General features: G+C 36.7%; 1 protein-coding gene across 8 annotated transcripts in view; it reads left to right on the top strand.

Moving 5' to 3' along the window:
- ULK4 (unc-51 like kinase 4) overlaps positions 1-21,332 on the top strand; it is a 538,746-nt gene that overhangs the window by 27,478 nt on the left and 489,936 nt on the right. For 7 of the 8 annotated variants that reach the window (XM_082348367.1, XM_082348366.1, XM_082348364.1 and 4 more), the window contains 7 exons: positions 825-940; positions 1,089-1,158; positions 3,625-3,721; positions 7,765-7,869; positions 10,657-10,717; positions 12,103-12,284; positions 13,170-13,216. In XM_082348367.1, coding sequence (XP_082204493.1) covers positions 825-940; positions 1,089-1,158; positions 3,625-3,721; positions 7,765-7,869; positions 10,657-10,717; positions 12,103-12,284; positions 13,170-13,216 — 678 coding nt within the window. The remainder of the gene's footprint in view (positions 1-824; positions 941-1,088; positions 1,159-3,624; positions 3,722-7,764; positions 7,870-10,656; positions 10,718-12,102; positions 12,285-13,169; positions 13,217-21,332) is intronic. The other variant, XM_082348362.1, reaches the window with a different exon arrangement.

Below are 21,332 nucleotides of genomic sequence, written 5' to 3'. Positions count from 1 at the left end.
TATGTCCTGATGGATGTGTTTGGGACCAAGTAGCAGTAGGACAAGGAGAGAGGAGAAAAAAGAGAACAGAGCAACAGGGATTTGCTTCACGTTCTTGGGGTCATAACTCTCTGGCTAGAGAAGAGAATGTTCCTCCTTCAGGATTTTAGGCACTGGCCAGAAGCGGCTATTGTCCCCTGTAGCTGCTGCAGGATTACCTGCAGGCTGGGGAAGGACAAAATGGAAAAAGCAAAAGCAAAAGAACAAACAGAAAACTAGGGCATTTCCACTGCTCTGACCGTTAGGGATCCCCTTTCCTGTTCCTTGGAACAGAAATAGAGGGCTTCTCTTGGGGCTCCTGTCTGTACTCACTGCTTTTGAGTCCAGGTCGAACAATACTGGAAGGGAAAAAATAAAAGGGAAACTCACTACTGGTTCACTGATACCTTGAGTTCTGGTTTACTTCTCCGATCTGCCTGCTGTTACTTATTTTTCAGGGATAAGGTTTATAGGCTTCTTAGCACAATACCTAGCATGTAGTAAGTGCTCATTTTAGCTCCTCAATGAAAAATATTACTTTTCTAACTCACTAGTTGTTTTTTTTTCTGGCCACGCCACACAGCTTGCAGGATCTTAGTTCCCCGACCAGGGGTTGAACCCGGGCCCTGGCAGTGAAAGAGTGGAGTCCTAACCACTGGACCGCCAGGGAACTCCCTCTAACTCAATAGTTTTGCCAAATGTCCTGTGCAGTTTAAGTATCTTTTCCAACCTCTTGTTTGACAGAGAAAACTCTACAGAAAGCTCAGTAGTAAGCTTGATTGTGTTGGGTTTCTATTGTTGAACAGCAGAAACCTGGAGTATTCTGGGTCACAAGATGCCAAGGAGATTCTGAAGAGCCCTCATTGTGGACAAGCAAAAGGGGAGAAGAGTGGTCAGCAGCTCAGTCACGCCTTCAGAGTAGGTGAGCTTTCATTTGGCACTACTGAACTCAGAATGCTATTTCTGAGAGTTCCTAATTTGTGTTACCTTTCTGTTTAAATCTCTGTATACGTCGTGCCCTGCTCATATTTTTGTTCATTGATGGATATTGTTTTACCTTCCTGCCACAGAAAATCCATCTGAGTTGCGGCCTAAGAGCACTCTTGGGGGTCAATTGAATGAGTCCATGTTTCTTCTCAGGTATGTAAAATGACAGAGCAGTAAGGGATCCATGGGAGATGAAAGTGAAATCTTCTTAAAGTGTCTGTTGTCTGGCTGGTAAACCATGTTACACAGAAATAAAGGACAGGGATAAATGCAAATTCCACTCTCTCTACTTTCAAAGTTACTGTTAAGTGCTGGCCAATGGAATGTAGACTTTGTTATGTATTTTTAAAAAATTTTACCCAAACCACCTTATTTTTCCTATTTATAAGGGTTAATTAAAACTCTTTAATTTTGTACTTCTACTTCAAATAAAATTGAATTTAAAATTTCAGAACTCCAGCTTTATTTAGATAAAGACTTACAGAAAAAGAACAGGTTGTGTTTTTATTTAAATGTCGTTTTATCTGGGAGGCTTAATATTTGCAATCATTGAAATAATAAAATCAGATTGGTATTTAAAGTGATTAAGACCAGTGTATTTAAAATTTTATTAATGTGTAAATATTGTGTTATATTTTATTTATAGTTTTAGTCTCATAGAGAAATAGTTTAATTTCATGACATAGGGGTTATAATGATAAACTAAAATTTCCTGATTTGTTTTACCCATATTTAAATATAAAGCATGTTAAATTTATTTATATATATCTTAGGCATTTTAAGTTCAGTTTTTAAAAAAGAATTTTGTACAATCTCTGGTATATTTTATGACCTAAGTAAGTCCTTGTTTAATGAATGAATAAAAAGGCAAGTAAATGAAGGAGGGGTCATATTTGGAAATTTGAAGGAATTCATCAAAAGAGACCATAATGATCTGAATGGAAGAATTTCTTAAAATGCAAAAACTCAAAATCAGAGACCTGGGTGTAATGGAGTGGTTCACAGAGTATGGCAGCCATTGATAAGTGTAGGAGGAATCATTAAAAATAGATGCAGAATATAACTTGTTGCTTAAGTAGGTACCAAGGTAATTTTCCATTTCAAACATTTTATGAAATAAAATTGTAAACATTGTCTATGCTTTGTAGAATATCTGTACTATTTTATTATGTTAATCCTGCCTAGATCAGCAGACATTAAAAAAAATAAAATCTGTTTTTTTAGGTTTCTGGTTAAAACAGAAAATACTGGATATAGCATAGAAGCTCCAAATAAAAAAAACAATTACCCAGGAAATTACTTTGAAAACAGTTTTTTTTTAAACTTGTTTTATTGCAGTATAACAGAAATACATGCAGTTTGGGAAAAGAAAAATTGCTCATTTGTAATTTTTGTTAAATTAATGATGTAAATACTCTCTCTTTTTTTTTATACATATTTATTTCTTCTTTTAATTTATTTATTATTTATTTTTGGCTGTGTTGGGTCTTCGTTTCTGTGCAAGGGCTTTCTCTAGTTGCGGCAAGTGGGGGCCACTCTTCATCGCAGTGCGCGGGCCTCTCACTATCGCGGCCTCTCTTGTTGCGGAGCACAGGCTCCAGACGCGCAGGCTCAGTAGTTGTGGCTCACGGGCCTAGTTGCTCCGCGGCATGTGGGATCTTCCCAGACCAGGGCTCGAACCCGTGTCCCCTGCATTGGCAGGCAGATTCTTAACCACTGCGCCACCAGGGAAGCCCCGTAAATACTCTCTTAATGGTTAATTTTAAGCTACCAACAGTTTGACACTTGACTCACAAATTCCTGTTTAACAATTGGCCCTCATGAACTAGGGTGAACCAGCTTTAGCACACCACTACAACATGTATACAGAAAAATGTACAGATCATTAGTTTATAGCTCATTGTATATCAGCAAAGTGAACACACCTACCACCCTGGTCAGCAAATATAATTATACCTTTCTTTCTTCCTTAAAGGTGACCACTGTCCTAACTTCTAACACCATAGCTAACTTACTTTTGGGATTTATTTTATTTTATTTAAGGGTGATTTATTTTACTTAAGGGTGGCAGTGGGAATAGTCATAGATTTCTTTTAGGAGAAAATCTTTTTTTTTTTTTCCAGTGGTAATGGATATGTAGGGATATTGACAACAACATTAGAATAGCAGAGGAATTGAAAATGCTATACATTGATCAATGGGAAACTAGCTAAATTAATTATATTGCATATATACAATAAAATACCATGAAGAAAGCAAACACATATATAGTCTTTGGTTGAACCATATACCATTCTAAGTGCTCTACATTACATATACTATCTCACATAATTTCCCAACAATACTACTACTATCTCATTTTACATATGAGACAAGAAGTTAAGTAACATGCCCAAGATGACACATATATATATATATTTTTCTATATCATAATATTGACATTAAAAAAATTAGTGTCATAAACACAAATTAGAGTTTAAAGTTTTTAAAATCTAACGAGATCACATAGAATCATCATATTCTACCGTTTTTCATGAGACGTGTTTTTTAACCCAGAAAATAGTAAACAGGATAAAGTTTCTGAAATGTGAGTAATGTTAACTGGTGTGCATTTTTCAGTTCCCGTCCTACTCCAAGAACCAGCGCTGCAGTGGCATTAAATCCTGGTGAGGCTATGACTCAAAATTCACCACAGAAGACTTCTCCCTTGACCAAGGTAAGCAGAGATGGAATTTTCTTTTTTTCTTTTTACGTAGGGTACAGAGACTCAGAAGAATAATTGCAAGTTAATCTCTGAACTATGTTTCTAATTGCAAAATTTACAACTAAGTCATCTTCCTTGATTATCACTGGTTTTTCTAGTAAGTACTCTTAAGAGAGAGGTGCTTCATAGGTGTTTTTTTGATAACAGCTTTGTTGAGATATAATTGACACACAATATAATTCACCCATTTAAGGTGTATAATTCAGGGGCTTTTAGCATAGTCACAGAGTTATGCAGTCATCAGCACAGTCAATTTTAGAATGCTCATCATTCCGCAAAGAAGCCCTGTACTCATTAGCAGTCACTCCTGTTTTCTTCCAGTTTCTCTACCCTCTTGCCTGAGGCAACCACTCATCTACTTTCTGTCTCTATAAATATGCCTATCCCAGACATTTCATATAAATGGGATCATACAATATGTGATCTTTTGTGACTGGCTTTTTTCACTTAACATAATGTTTTTAAGATTCATCCAAATTGTACCATGTATCAATACTATATTCCTTTTTACTGCCCAGTAATATTCTGTTGTATATACCACATTTTATTTTTCCATTCATCTATTTGTGGACATTTGGATGGGTTTCCCCTTTTGGCTATTCTGAGTAATGCTGCAATGAGCATTTGTGTACATCTTTGTGTGGATGTGTGTACTATGCTGCATCATATGGTAACTGTTTAACCTTTTGAAGAACTGCCAAATTGTTTTCCAAAGCAGCTGTACCATTTTACATTCTCAGCACCAGTGTATGAGGGTTCCAATTTTTGCACATCCTCACCAAAACTTGTTATTATGTCTTTTAAAAAAGTGTGGTAAAATACACATTACATAAAATTTACCTTTTTAACCATTTTTAAGTGTACAGTTTGGTGGCATTAAGTACATTCACACTGTTATGTAACCATCACCACTATCCATTCCCCCCTCCCCACCCCTCCCCCCAACCCCAACCCCTGGCAACCACTGTTCTACTTTCTGCTTCTATGAATTTGCCTAGTAGCCTTATATAAGTGGAATCATACAATATTTGTCCTTTTGTATCTGGCTTATTTCACTTAGCATAATGTCTTCATGATCCATCAATGTTGTAGTATGTATCTGGAATTTCATTCCTTTTTAAGTCTGAATAATATTCCATTGTGTGTATGTACCAATTTATTAATTCATCTTTCGATGCACACTTGGGATGCTTCAACCTTTTGGTTATTGTGAATAGTGCTGCATTGTCTCTTTTTGGTTACAGCCATCCTAGTAGGTGTGAAATTATATCTCACTGTAGTTTTAATTTTCATTTCCCTGTTGGCTAATGATGTTGAGCATCTTTTCATGTGCTTATTGGCCATTTGTATATTTTCTTTGGAAGAATGTCTATTCAAACCTTTTGCCCATTATTGAGTTGTAGGAATTCTTTATATATTATAGATATATGATTTATAAACATTTTCTCCCATTCTGTGAATTGTCCTTTCACTTTCTTGATGGTGTCCTTTGGAGCACAGAAGTTTTAAATTCTGATGTAGACCAAATTATCTTTTTCGTGTGTGTGTTGTTGCCTGTGTACTCTTGGTGACATAACTAAGAAACAGTTGCCTACTCTAAGGTCATGAAGGTTTATTTCTATGCTTAGCTCTTACATTTAGGTCTGTAATCCATTTTGAGTTAATTTTTGCATGTGGCATGAGGTAGGGGGTCCAGCTTCTTTGTTTTGCATGTGGATATCCAGTTGCCTCAGCACCGTTTGTTGAGAAGGCTCTTCTTTCCCCAAGACATTAAATAATGTCTTGGAATTCTTGTTGAATATTAATTAACTATAAATGTGAAGGTTTATTTCTGGGCTCTCAGTTCTATTCCATTGATCGATATGTCTTTTGTCATGCTACTAGCACAGTGTCTTAATTGCTGTGGCTTTTTAGTAAGTTTTGAAATTAGGAAGTATGATTCCTGACTTTGTTCTTTTTCAAAGTTTTTTGTTTTTGGCTATTCTGGGTCTTTTGCATTTCCATATGAATTTTAGGATCAGTTTGTCAGTTTCTGCAAAGAAGCCAGCTGGGATTGTGACAGCAATTGTGTTGAATCTCTAGGTCAATTTGAGGAGTATCGCCATGCTAACAATATAAAGTTTTCTTCCACAAACATGGGATGTCTTTCTATTTATTTAGGTATTCTTTAATTTCCTTCAATCATAGTTTTTTTGAATGCAGAAATATTTTGAAGTAAAAAATTTACCAAGTTATCTTTTATTGTACTTATTTTAGTTGTTGCTGTATTTTTTATGTAATGTGAAGTGCATTCGAACCATGTGAAACTTAATTTTGTATTGAAATGAAATGTAAATAGGTTGTAATAAAATCTCACTGCACTAATAATTGTTTGGTTATATGTGGGAAAATCAGGGTAAAAGTAAAAAATGCATTCTGAAATGCGATAGATGTTGAATTTCTTCTGCCAGATGTTTATTGTATGTAATCATTTTATTGAGAATATTTAAGCACTAATTATATAAGTAAGGGAGCTTATGTTTTATAATTTTTTAAAATAAATTTCTAAGTTTGTTTACTAGCTGCGTTGGGTCTTCGTTGCTGCGCATGGGCTTTCTCTAGTTGTGGCGAGCAGGGGCTTCTCTTGTTGCGGAGCATGGGCTCTAGAGCACAGGCTCAGTAGTTGTGGCGCACGGGCTCAGTTGCCCCGCGGCATGTGGGATCTTCCCGGACCAGGGCTCGAACCCGTGTCCCCTGCATTGGCAGGCGGAGTCTTAACCACTGCGCCACCAGGGAAGCCCCTGTTTGTTCATTTTTAAACAAGGGAACATAATTTTATCACTTAATTTTTTCATTTAATATGTAAGACCTCCTTGCAATTTTTGATTACTTAGTTTAGTCCTGAGCATTTTATTTAACAGCTTATTTTTTGCCATTGTGAATGGGATATTGTATTTTTATAACCTGTTTTTGTGCATATATTCACTTTATGTATATGAAATTAATTTCTACATATAATTTTCTAATTGGTCTACTTTACTCATTTTTAGATTATTGTAAAGGTTTTTCAGTTGACTTTATTTCGGCTTTTCTTTCAAGTTTATCTGTTTTGAAAGTCCATGTTCTTAAATTTTTTTTAACACATTTTTTACAAAAGTTCCTCACTTATTCTTCATGTGTTTTTAATATGTCTGTCTTCTAAGTTGAAGAAAGGTTGTTGTGGTTTCCAGGAACTTTGTTAGCTAATTATTCTGTCCCTTACCTTAGTTTTGGATCATTTCTTTTTCTACTTACCTTTCACTTCACTGATTTGATTTTCTGGTTAGCATTTTTTCGGTCAAAGTTTCAGTGGAAGTTCTTAATGCATAAATCCTCTTTTTTTTTTTTTTTTCTGATGTGAAATACTAAGGCATAGCACTAGGAATAAAAGTTAAGTTTAAGGAGAGCACAAAGAAACATCTTGAATAATTGATGGGGAACATCTAGTTATTCATTTTCATTATGTGTCAATTCCACTTTAACTAGGACTTGTAAAGATATGGGTGTTTAATACTTATATAACAGGTCAGTACTTCAGCTTGAAATTTTTTTATGCTGTAATTTAAACTTCATGTTGAATATTCTGTAAAGCAGAAATAAGCTGATTAAGTTTTGGTAGATGAAAGATAACAACCATGCTGGTAATTGAAAGACCAATTTGTCTCATCATAGTTTAGAACATCAAACTATAGAAGATCTGTTTTCTAGTTCTAACCAGCGTCGTGGTAAACACGAGCAAGTCAGTTACTTTCTCTGAGCCTTGTTTTTTTCATCTGTAAAAATGGGAATAATGATACACCAGATTTAGGATTTTTGTGACGATCAGATGAGACTGTCTGTGGAAGTGTTTTAGCAGTGGAGGTCCGTTGATACAGGTGACCTTTTTCCTTGGAGTCTACTCAGCGTCTTACTAGCTCCGTCTCTTAAAGCTTTTCACTAGTCACAGAAACCGGGTCTAATTTTTGTTCTTGTTTCAGATTACAAGTGGACACCTGAGTCAGCAGGAACTGGAGTCCCGGATGAGAGAGCTTATCTACACAGACTCAGATCTTGTCACCACCCCAATTATTGACAATCCGAAGGTGCGGGAAGGCACCCTAACAACCGAGGGCTGAAATCTGGGTGATGTTTTCATTCCCAGTATTCTTTGCCTTATTTTCCTTTTTAAAAAAAATTTATTTATTTATTTTTTGGCCACGCTGCATGCGGGATCTTAGTTCCCCGACCAGGGATTGAATCCACGCCCCCTTTCAGTGGAAGCGCAGTCTTAACCACTGGACCACTAGGGAAGTCCCTTCTTTGCCTTATTTTCTTTCCTGTTCTTGTTGTCATCTGCTTTTCTTTCTTTCTTGCCATGTGTCTACATTCCTAACCCTGACCCTTTCTGTAACCCTCTCCTCTTCTTGCATCACTCTCTCTTTCACTGGAAGGGTAAGTTTTCTTCCCCCTTTGCAGCAGCTCTGCCTGTCAGTACATGAGCTGGAGAGTGGCTGCTGACTTCTAGACCTCAGACCTTAGCCTCAGTCCCTTCATTTCTCCATACTCACTTAGGTGAATTACTCCAGACATTCTCCTCGCTGATGTGTTGTGAAGGCAGATGTCAGAGAGCAGCGCTCACCAGACTGGGGTGGTGGGCAGATCACGGAGAGACCACACCTCTCATAGGTTGTCAGGATTGCAGGGCAGATGATGGGGAGACATGGGGAGCTTGGGAGTCATGGTTACAATGCACTTCTAACCCAGTGGGATTTTCATTGCTTCACATCTTTGGAATATAATACTGTATTAGTAGGGAATGATGAGTACTCTCCTTGGAAAAGAAAATTAATTTCTCAGTTCCTCTGTTTTCTGTTGATTTCCAGCTCCAACACACATTTCACCACCTATTATGCATTTTTATTTTCTTCCTTTTTTTAAAATGTCTTTTTCTTTATTAATTTATGACTGTTTCATCTCACTGGGGAAGTTTCTATAGTTTGGAACAAAAGGCTTCTTAGATGAATGTTTATTTACTAGATAGACAACATTTAATATAGATTACTCAGCTATTTTTCATAATGGCGCTATCTCTTTTTATGCATTCAGGTATCTGGCAGAGTAACTGTATATTATACCAAAGTTAATGTGTAACAGGGCATTTTCCCAGTGGAACTTCTAGAACAATTTGTGCGATCTTTTGACCATATTCTGTATTTCTTTCTTTTTATAACAACACTTAGTTGTTTCTGGGAAAACTTAGAAGTTTTTTTTTTAACTTTTAATTTTGAACTAATTTTAGACTTAAAGGTTCAAAAATAGTAGACTTACTGTATACCTTTTACCCAGCTTCTCTTAGTGTTAATATTGTACAGGAACACAGTACTGTTAGCAAAACCAGGGGACTGACATTGGTACAGTGCTATTAACTGATGAACTGATTTGAATTTCATCAGTTGTGCCACCAGTGCTCTTCTTCTTATGTTCCAGGATCCCATGTTACAGTTGGTTTTTATGCCTCCTTAGTTTGATCCAATCTGTCCTTGTCCTTTACAGTCATGTGGTAATTTCTTATTCTTTCCTTGTCTCTCATGACCTTGACACTTTGAAGAGTACTGGGCAGGTATTAATATTTTGTAGAATGTCCCTCAATTTGGGTTTGCCTAAGTGTTTCTCATGATTAGAATGAGGATATGCATTTTTGGTGAGAATACTACCAGCAGAAGTTTAAAAGATGCTCTATAGAGAGGTTTTGGAGAAGTTAGACATAGAAATGGTGGTTGAATTTTTTTTTTAATTAATTATTTTTGGCTGCATTGGGTCTTCGTTGCTGCATGTGGGCTTTCTGTAGTTGCGGTGAGTGGGGGCTACTCCTCATTGCGGAGTGCGGGTTTCTCATTGTGGGGGCTTCTTTTTGTTGCGGAGCATGGGCTCTAGGCGCACGGGCTTCAGTAGTTGTGGCACTCGGGCTCAGTAGTTGTGGCACTCGGGCTCAGTAGTTGTGGCTCACGGGCTTAGTTGCTCCACAGCACGTGGGATCTTCCCGGACCAGGGCTTGAACCCGTGTCCCCTGCACTGGCAGGAGGATTCTTAACCACTGCGCCACCAGGGAAGTTCGATGGTTGAATTTTTTAATTAAAAGTGTCACGTTGAAGTACCCCAGTTATTCCAAACTCATGGATCCAGCTGCTATACGTTTTCCTCACTTTGCTCAAGGAAATCGTGTGCTTTCCTATTCATGAAATTGTATCTTCGCCAATTCAATCATCAAGTCCTAACCACTCTTCAAGACCTCATGCCACTTTCCAGGTCTTCCATAAACCCTGCCCTGACCACATCAACCTAAAGTCCTTTCTGATTCTCTATCTTTTTAGAAACATTTCTCCGAAGTATTTTGTCTGTAATTATGTCCTGCCTGTTTTGCATTCTAATTTAAATATTTCATGTTTTTCTGTTGTTTCACAGATGTTTGTCTTATCTTTCTAACCAATGTGTCAGCTCTCTGGCAGTAGGATCATGTCTTTTATGTCTTTGTATCCCCCTTAGCACTTAGTATAGTGCCTCACCCTGGTAGGTATCCAATAAATATTTGTTGAGTAACTAAATTTCTAACCTAGAGGTAAATTAGCCTAAGAGTAAGCCAGGATAGGGTGACCCTTTTCCATGAAGCTTTATTTTATTGAAGATACCAATTGGAATGATTTTATTTTATACGTTATTACCTATATTTGTATATTTTAATCTGAAAAGGCTTTGTTGAATGCTTATTCTTTTTTGGTCATAAATTTTACAGTGTTTTTTTCTGTCCGCATTGATTTATAATCTGATATAGGAGACATATCAGGAGATAGATACCCATCTTAAAAGGTTTTGTTTTGTTTTTTTAACCACAGATAATGAAACAACCACCAATTAAATATGATCCGAAAATATTGCATCTACCAGCACATTCAGGTAGGATCATAAAGGGCTTATCAAGCACATAGATTCATGGCAGACAAATACAAATATGAAATTTAATAGCAAATGGAATATTTTATTTATGAATAGCTAAATTTTTATTTTCTTGCCAACTGGCTATATGCTTGAGACACTGTATAAATTATAAACAACCTGTAATCCATTTGAGCCAGCATTTGACCTTACTCAGCTGGGTCTAGGCTGCTCAGTACTCTTGTGAGTGGGAAAGTTCCTATGAAACTGGGCGAGTTTTCCTGTTGAATGGGTGGGCCCTTCTCCTGTCCTTTCTCTTGTAGAGCCAGTTGAATTTTCGAACATTAATGGTGCTCTTATGGGTACAGAGGGTTGGAAACCACAATGAAGAATTGAGATTCTACTTGAGGGAGTAGGGCAGTTGAGATCAGGGTCAGATGGTTCGCTTTTGTGGGGTTGATGTAGGACTGGAGATACTTAAAGGTTGATTATTACATTTCCTTTCCCCTAACAGAAAGTCTTACTTAGGGTGAGTATAAGAATTTTTCTTATACCTTACATTTTGATGTATTTTGTTTGATAAGTTATATTTTAAGCTGTTAAACTAGATCTGGAAAAATTCTTCATCATAGCTAGAGTAGAATCTATGATTTGAAATGAAATCAAAGTAAATTCAAAATAAACAACGTATGTTCAAATTTAAATAAACTATTCCAAGTAGAAGCACTATTTATGAAAACTTAGAGGAAAATTATCTCAAAATAATATTCCGTCCCTTTCCCCCTTTACTTTGAATTATTTTAGGAAATTATTGTTATAGCTTATTTTGTTTAAATATAGAGATTAGGTGAAACTATGTTAATTTTAGCTGGCATTTCATTTCCCAGTTTTTGTCTTTTGTTTGTATAGGGGTTTGGAGGTGGGACTCCCAGATGATTTCAGCTTTGTATTAACCTAGTTATGTTTACTAGTAATTTCACTGGGACCTTATAACATCTGTAGAAATTTTGGCTTTTCCAGTACTTTAAGGCTAGGTTGCTTTATTTATGCAAAGGGTATCTTGTTTTTTCCATAGTACAGTTTTATTTAAGTTTGCATTTTGTTATGTTCTTGGTTGCAAGAACATTCTCCTAAATTTAGGCATCTACCTTCTTTTTTTAAGCATAGGTTTCCATTGACATAGTTCAAAACGTCTCCATGGGGAGAAAAAGAGATGCACGTAGAAGAGCACATAAAAGTAGGGACGTCTTTGGAGTATTTTTGGTTTTGACAGTGTAAAGTTATAATTTTCTGTTTGCCCTCACCTTAGGTATTGACATTCTGTGTTCCATTTTATTCCTCTTGTAATGTTCTCAGCAGTCCTTTTTCACATGATCCCCACTTTTAATATTTTCTTTCCTCTGCAGTGGATAAATTAGTATTTCTAAAAGACCAAGATTGGAATGACTTTTTGCAACAAGTGTGCTCACAGATCGACTCCCCCGAGAAGAGCACAGCGGCCTCCCGAGCCAAGCTGAATCTCCTTTGCTACTTGTGCGTGGCGGCCGGGCACAGGGAGGTGGCCACCAGGCTCCTCCACTCACCCCTGGTACGTAGTTAAGTCGTGAAGTAAAGACTCCTATCACGGACTTGCAGCTCTCCTTCTGCACGTAACTCTTTTATTTCTGTAGAGGTTAAAACAAGTGCTAAAATACTAATACGATTTAATTACAGTGAAAAAAAGTGACTCATCAAGATGATAGGTTTCCCAGAATTGTCCTCTGTTTAATGCTTAGATCTAAAAGCAGTTGAATCGACAGTGATTTTGAACAACTCCTTTGGTGACGCTCAGCTTGCATTTTACGTTAACTTGTAAGGTATTTTTCATCTGTGAAATCATAAGACAGAGGTCTTTTCATCAGCTGCTGGAGTGAACTGCCCATGTGGAATACAGGCTCTTTTTACTGGGTCTTCCTGGTAAATTCCAAGGTTTCCGATGTGACACTGAACGCGGAACTGAGTCTCTAAGACTTTTTTTTTTCCTTCTTCCGCTGGAGATATTTCCTGGATCGTCTTGATTCATCGATGAAACCGTGGGAATTTGGCAGAGCTTTTGAAGTCATCCTCAGAAAGGAGTTACAGTGGTCTGGGGCATTTTCCCTTGTGGGCCTTTGTTTGGGAACTGGCTTGAAAAAATTTAAGGTCATTTTCTTCCAGGATAGTATTACAGTTCCTTATTTGGTACTTGGTGTGTGTTTGTGGGGTGAGGGGCAGAGGCATATTTAGGGAATATAATTGAGTTGGAGAAACTGAACGTTCTTGTTCTTAGTTTTTATTTTTATCTTATATTTACAAAGATGCAAAAGCACTGAATATAATTAATTTCCTTGGTGCAGGATTTGCATTTCATATGTATACAGGTTTGATTTGTTAACTTAGTGGTCACTTTCTGTGTCATTTCATGAATGAAATACATCTTAATTTTTTATTCTAGTTCCAATTGCTAACCCAGCATTTGCGAATAGCTCCAAACTGGGATAGGTAAGTAATATTTATATCTTAATAAATTATTATTTTATTAAGTAGTTAAAACATATATATTTATCAAAAGCACATAGTCCTAAATTCTTATCACGAAATAGGCTAAAGTAATGATGACTCTGAACCATAGCACTTTCTATGGGCATCCCAGTTGTCCATTTAAAAAGATCTCAAAATAGTCCTTATCCTAATATTATAAATATAATTCCAAGGTTATGTAAACTACATCTGGAAGCTTTATTAATGGTTACTCTTTTGAATATTCTTTATCAAATACTTTACAATTATCCCTGTGTTTTAATTTAGTTACGCTTCTAAAGCGTTTTCCCTTGCCCCTTTATCTTTCCTTAAGGTGGTTTACAAAATCTAATGAGATCGTGATCTGTAAACTCCTGATGGAAGGATGTGTACTTGCTTATATGGGGGCAGCATACTTGGTGAAAAGCTCATTAAAGTGTAAGAAGGCTCTGTGCTCTGGTTGCCAGTGAGACTTGGTCAGATGATTGATTACCTCTTTCTGAGTCTCAGCTTCTAGGGGACTGTTTGTGGGATGGTGAAAGTGCCTTGGATTCAGACAGATGTGGGTGTAGCTCACAAATCTGCCCCCAGGCAAATTATTATAACTGCTGAGTGTCAGTTTACTCATCTGTAAAATGGGGATAGTGTATCAACTTCATAGATTTTTGGTAACAATCACATTTTTTTTAATTGAAGTATAGTTGATTTACAATGTTGTTAGTTTCAGGTGTACAGCAAAGTGATTGTTATATATATTCTTTACAATTAAATTTTTTAAAAATTAATTAATTAATTTTATTTATGGCTGTGTTGGGTCTTCGTTTCTGTGCGAGGGCTTTCTCTAGTTGCGGCAAGTGGGGACCACTCTTCATCGCGGTGCGCGGGCCTCTCATTATCGCGGCCTCTCTTGTTGCGGAGCACAGGCTCCAGACGCGCAGGCTCAGTAATTGTGGCTCATGGGCCTAGTTGCTCCGCGGCATGTGGGATCTTCCCAGACCAGGGCTCGAACCCGTGTCCCCTGCATTGGCAGGCAGACTCTCAACCACTGCGCCACCAGGGAAGCCCATACAATTAAATTTTGAATGAAGTAGGTGTATGAAATACCTTGCACAGTGCCTGGTTCTTAGTGGGTGCTTAGTGTATTTTGGGGGTTTGGAAGTTGGTGTTATCAATCCTATTTATCTTGTATTATTGTTGAGAAGCTTGTGAAAACTTGAATGTGAAGGGGTTTTGTAAAATGTGCCAGTGGTAGGATAGTAATTATTCTTCCATGCTGCCAAAACATAGGGGAAACAGTAGGTGTTCACAAAATGCTTTTTTGGATAATTATTCCTACACATCTTCTAATGTTACTCTCCCAAGGTAAAATCTGGCGTTACAAAATAGGATTTTTAGATCATTTTTGGGCATGTTAAACTTTGAGAAGGATTGTGGTATGCTCACTGTAAAAGAAACCAACAAAAAAATCTCAGCACTTCAGCTAAAACAAATTATATCCTTGAATAGGGTGCCCTCTGCTGATTTTTAAAAAACAGACATTCTTAATCCTTTCCAGGTACTATTTTTTTCCATTTTTTAGATTTAAGTTTAATTGTAAAACAGTTTTAATTTGAGGAAAATATGGATAGATAAGCCCTATGCTTGGAGCCTTCTTTTACTCTCTTTCTCCATTCAAATACTTCTTCTTCCAGCGAGGCCTTCTCTGTCCTGGGTCATATCACCTTGATAGCATATGATAAGGGTCTTTAACTTAGCTGGGGGACAATCACTGTTGAAGTATGTATGTTTATTCCTTGGCTTTGTTCAGCATATAGAAAAACAAAATAAAATAACATATAGTTTTGTATGTTTCTCTTCACTTTATAACATGTATTCTTTTAACGTCACTAATTATTTAAGTTTTTTTATGGTATGCCTCTTTTTATATGCTATGAATATTTGATCATTTTATTTACCCTTCCCTATTTTTTGATAGTATTATAATATTGTAAATAATATATTGATGAACATTTTGCGCTTAAATCTTCATGCCTATTTTTGCTTTTTCCCCTAAGGGCAGATTTGTAGAATTAGAACGAATGGGTAGAGGGCAATAGATATTTTTGTGACTTCTGATAAATTGCTGAAATGCTCTGTAGAAACATGATATCAACATGCATTCCCAGTCAATGTGTATAAAAGTGCCGTTTTGTTAGAACTTTTAACAGTGAATACTTATCAAATTTTATAGCCTTTGCCAATCAACTTTATTGAGGTATAATTCACAGATAATGCATAATATTTTAATTTAAAAAATTTTATTAATTATAAAATATACATAACAAAATTTACCATTTTAGCCATTTTAAGTGTATAATTCAGTGGCATTACGTATATTGCGATACGTATGTTGTGCGACCACGATCACTATCAATTTCCAGAACTTTTTCATTATTCCGAACAGAAGCTCTTACCCATTAACCAGTAACTCCCATCCCTCCTCCTCCCAGTCCCGGATAACCTTTGTTTTACTTTTTGTTTCTATGAATTTCCCTGTTGTAGGTACCTAATATAAGTGGGATCATACATTTGTCCTTTTGTGTCTGGCTTATTGCACTTACCTTAATGTTTTCAGAGTTCATCTGTGTTGTAGCATGTATCAGACTGTCATTCTTTTTTAAGGCTGAATAATATTCCATATATGTATATGCCACAGTTTATCTTTTCATTTGTTGATGGACGCTTGGGTTGCTTCTACGTTTGGCTGTTGCAAGTAGTGCTGCTATGAGCATTGGTGCAAAAATACCGTTTGAGTCCCTGCTTTCAGCTCTTTTGTGTAAATACCTAGGAGTGGAATTGCTGGATTATTTGATAATGTTATGTTCAACTTCTTGAAATACCATCATAACTGTTTTGCACAGTGGCTGCTCCATTTTACATTTCCACCAGCAATGCATGAGGGTTCCAATTTCGCCACATCCTCTTCAACCCTTATTTTTTTCAATTTTTTTTTAATAGTAGCTCTCCTAATGGGTATGAAGTTATATGTCATTGTGGTTTTGATTTGCATTTCACTAATTACTAATGTTGAGCACCATTATTTACCTTCTTTGGAGAAATGTCTGTTCAGGTCATTTGCCCATTTTCTAATTGGTTGGTTTTGTGTTGTTTATTTATGGGAGTTCTATATGTATTCTAGATATTAACCACATATTAGGTATATGACTTACAAATACTTTTTTCCGTTCTGTGGGTTGCCTTTTTACCCTGATAGTGCCCTTTGCATAAAGTTTTAAGTTGCGATGAAACCTAGTTTTTCATTTTTTCTTTTGTTGCCTGTGCTTTTAGTGTTCTATCTAAGAAATCACTGCAAAACCAGTGTCATAAATCTTTTCATTTGTTTTTTTCTAAGGGTTTTATAGTTTTAGCTCTTACATTTAGGTTTTTGATCCATTTTGAGTTAGTTTTTTTAATACAGTGTTAGGTAAGAGTCCAGTTTCATTCTTTTGTTATGTTTATATCCAGTTTTCCCAGCACCATTTGTTGAAAAGGCTGTCCTCTCCCCATTAAACGGTATTGGCACTCTTGTTGATAATCATTTGACTATATATGCTGAGGGTTTGTTTCTGGGCTCTCAATTCTATTCCCTTGGTTTATAAATCTGTCTTTATGTGAGTATCACAGTGTCTCGATTACCATAGCTTTGTAGTAAGTTTTGAAATCAGAATATGTGATTTCAACTTTGTTCTTTCTCAGGTTTATTTTAGGGTCCTTTGATATTTATATTCTAGGAAGGATTTTTCTAATTTTTAGTATAGTTTGATACTTTAATAAAGTAAATGCTCATCGTCAATTTTTAAAATACAGTTTCTCCATTTGTGAATTACTTCACTTCTTGGTTGATGGGATTTCATTATTTGGTAGTTTTTTGTTTTGTTTTGTTTTTTGTTTTTTAAGTAGAATATCTCTCAGAGGCTCTGCTTCTGGAGTTCCTCCTTCCTTGAAGCTTTCTGCCTGTGGTTTTGGGGCTCAGGCATAGCAGGCTGAATGAGACCTTCTTGCACCTTCAGGCCACACTCACCTCTGTGCCATGCTGCTTTGTTGCTCACTCATGTGCTGGCTGCAGCTCTGGAAGACTAAGGGGCCAACCTGAATTTTTCTTCCTCTTATATGTGACCAGTTTGATTTTGTTTTTCAGTGAAAAAAGAATTTTTCTTTATATTCCAGGCTTGCAAAATTTTACTAGAATGTATCTAGGTATCCCTTTTTACTAATTTGCTTTGCCAGTCGGTCTGTTAAATGCTGCAGCCTTTCTTTCGCTTTCCTATTTCCTTATGATTTCCTCATCTCTATTTCATCCTTTTTCTGCTCCTGAAACTCCTGTAGGATGGGTGTGGGATTTTGTGTCTCTCTCTTTTTTTTTTTCCTTGCTTATTTATTTATTTATTAATTTATTATTTATTTATTTTTATTTTTGGCTGTGTTGGGTCTTTGTTGCTGTGTGCGGGCTTTCTCTAGTTGTGGCGAGTGGGGGCTACTCTTCCTTGTGGTGCGCGGGCTTCTCATTGCAGTGGCTTCTCTTGTTGTGGAGCATGGGCTCTAGGCACGTGGGCTTCAGTAGTTGTGGCACGTGGGCTCAGTAGTTGTGGCACATGAGCTCTAAAGCGCAGGCTCAGTAGTTGTGGCGCACGGGCTTATTTGCTCTGCGGCATGTGGGATCTTCCCGGACCAGGGCTCGAACCCGTGTCCCCTGCATTGGCAGGTGGATTCTTAACCATTGCGCCACCAGGGAAGCCCAAATTTAGTGTCTCTTGACTTAATTTTCTTTTGCTTTCTCACTCTTTTATTGAGATACAATTCACATACCAAAAAATTCACCTTTTCTTGGTTTTTGTTGAGTTTATGTTTTAGAGCAGTTTTCGGTTCACTGCAAATTAAGGGGAAGGAACAGAGATTTCCCACATACCTCTGCCCCCACATATGCATCGCCTCTCCAATTATCAATATCCCCCGCCCAGAGTGGTACATCCTAAATTGACACATCAAAATCATCCAAAGTCTGTACTTTACATTACAATTCCTTCTTAGTGTTGTACATTCCGTGGGTTTGGACAAGTGTATAATGATGTGTATCCATCACTGTGGTATTATACAGAGTATTTCCACTGCCCCCAAAATCTACTGTGTTCTGCCTATTCATCCCTCTGACAACCACTGAACTTTTTATTACCTTCATAGTTTCTCCTTTTCCAGAATGTCATGTAGTTGGAATCATAAAGTATGTAATTTTCTCAGATTGGCTTCTTTTACTTCGTAACATTCATTTCAGGTTCCTCCATGTCTTTTCATGGCTTGATAGCTCATTCGTTTTAGTGCCAAGTATCCCATTGTCTGCAGGTACCACAGTTTATTTGACCATTCACATACTGAAGCACATCTTGATTGCTTCCAAGTTTTGACAATTATGAGTAAAGCTGCTGTTAACATCCATGTGGACATATGTTTTCAGCTTCTTTGGGTAAATACTGAGGAGCCTGATTTCTGGATTGTGTGGTAAGAGTATATTTGGTTTTGTAAGAAATCACCAAACTGTCTTATACAGTGACTGTACCATTTTGTATTCTCATCAACAATGAATGAGAGTTCTGTAGCTTCACATCCTTGCCAGCATTTGGTATTTTCAGTGTTCTGGATTTTGGCTATTTTTATAGGTGTGCAGTGGTATCTTGTTGTTTTAACTTGCATTTCCCTGATGACATATGGTGTGGAGCATTTTCTCATATGCTTATTTGCCATCTGTATATCCTCTTTGGTGAGGTGTCTGTTCAAGTCTATGGCCTATTTTTTCATCAGGTTGTTTTCTTATTGTTGAGTTTCAAGAGGTTTTTGTATATTTTGGAAAACAGTTTTTTATCAGATGGGTCTTTTGCAAATATTCTTTTCCAGTCTGTGGCATATCTTCTCATTCTCAACATTCCTTTTGCACAACAGAAGTTATTAATTTTAATGAAGTCCAGCTTATCAATTATTTCTTCCATGGATCATGCCTTTGATGTTGTATATAAAAAGTCATTGCTACACCCAAGGTCATCTAAGTTTTCTATGTTATCTTCTAGGAGTTTTATAGTTTTGCATTTTACACTTAAGTCTGTGATCTGTTTTGAGTTGAAGTTTTGTGAGCGGGTGTAAGGTCTGTGTCTAAATTCATTTTTTTTCTTGTAGATGTCTAGTTATTCCAACACCATTCATTGAAAAGACTATCTTTGCTCCATTGTATTGCCTTTGCTCCTTTGTCAAAGATCATTTGATTATGTGAGTCTATTTCTGGGCTCTCTATTCTGTTCCACTGATCTATTTGTTCTTTTGCCAATACCACACTGTCTTGAAAACTGTAGCTTTGTAGTAAGTCTTGAAGTCAGGTAGCATCAGTCCTCCAACTTTGTTGCTCTTCTCCAGTATTGTTGGCTATTCTGGATCTTTTGCCTCTCCATATAAACCTTAGAATCAGTTTGTCAGTATCCACAAAATAACTTGCTGGGATTTTGGTTGGAATCACATCAAATCTACAGATCAATTTGGGAAGAATTGACATCAGGACAATATTGAGTCTTATTCATGAACATGGAATACTCTCCATTTCTTTACTTCTTTGATTTTGTTCCATAGAGCTTTGTAGTTTTCCTCATATAGATATTATACATATTTTATTAGATTTGTTCCTGCATATTCACTTATTGGGTGCTAATGTAAATGGTATTGTGTTTTTAATTTCAAATTCTACAAGCTTATTGCTGGTAAGACTTTTATATATTAACCTTGTATCCTGCACCTTGCTGTAATCACTTAATAGTTCCAGGAGGTTTTTTTGTTGTTGTTAATTCTTCAGGATTTTCTGTATAGACAGTCATATCATTGCAAACAGTTTTATTTCTTCCTTCCCAATCTGTATACCTTTTGTTTCCTTTTCTTGTCTTATTGCATTACCTGGAGCTTTCAGTGTGATATTCATAAAGGAATAGTGGTGAGAGGTGATGTCCTTGTCTTGTACCTGATCTTTTTTTCCCTTAAATATTTAATTATTTATTTATTTTGGCGGCGCCAGGTCTTAGTTGCGGCATGTGGTCTTCTTAGTTGCAGCACGTGGGCTTCTTAGTTGCAGCACGTGGGCTTCTTAGTTGTGGCACGTGGGCTTCTTAGTTGTGGCATGAGAACTCTTAGTTGTGGCATGCACGTGGGATCTAGTTGTCTGACCAGGGATCAAACCCGGGCCCCCTGCATTGGGAGCATGTAGTCTTACCCACTGGACCACCAGGGAAGTCCCTGTACCTGATCTTAGTGGGAAAATTTTGAGTTTATCACCATTAAATATGATGTTAGCTGTATTTTTTTGTAGGTAGTCTTTATCAAGTTAAAGAAGTTCCCTCTATTCCTAGTTTACTGAGTTTTTGTCATGAATGGGTGTTGGAATTTGTCAAATGCTTTTTTTGCATATATTGATATGATCATGTGATTTTTCTTTTTTAGTTTCCTGATATGATGGAAATTCACTTTTTAAAACTGTACAATTTAGCGGTTTTTAGTGTAATCACAGAGTTGTGCATGTATCACCACTATCGAATTCCAGAACTTTTTCATCACCCATTGAGACCTCGTACCTGTTACCGTCTTCCCCTCAGTCCCTGGAAACCACTAAACTACTTTCTGTCTATAGATTTGCATATTCTGAATATTTCATATAAATATACAAAATGTGATCTTTTGTGACTGGCATCTTTTCACTTAGCATAATGTTTTCAGGGTTCATCCATGTTGTAGCATGTATTAGTACTTCATTTTTTTTTTTGGCAGTGCCACATGGCTTGTGGGATATTAGTTCCCTGACCAGGGATCGAACTTGGGCCCCTTCAGTGAAAGCAGGGAGTCCTAAACACTGGACCACCGGGAAATTCCCACTTCATTCTTTTTTATGACTGAATAATATTCCATTGTATGGATAAACCATATTTCATGTATCCATTCTTAATGGACACTTGGGTTGCTTCCACATTTGGCTGTTATGAATAACACTGCTCTGATCATGTGTATAAAGGTTTTATGTGAACATATGTTTTAGTTTCTC

The sequence above is a fragment of the Balaenoptera borealis genome (assembly GCF_965194805.1).
Source record: "Balaenoptera borealis genome assembly, chromosome: 12".
Taxonomy (NCBI): domain Eukaryota; kingdom Metazoa; phylum Chordata; class Mammalia; order Artiodactyla; family Balaenopteridae; genus Balaenoptera; species Balaenoptera borealis.
The sequence above is the reverse complement of the archived record's forward strand: the minus strand, read 5'-3'. Positions and strand labels throughout refer to the sequence as shown.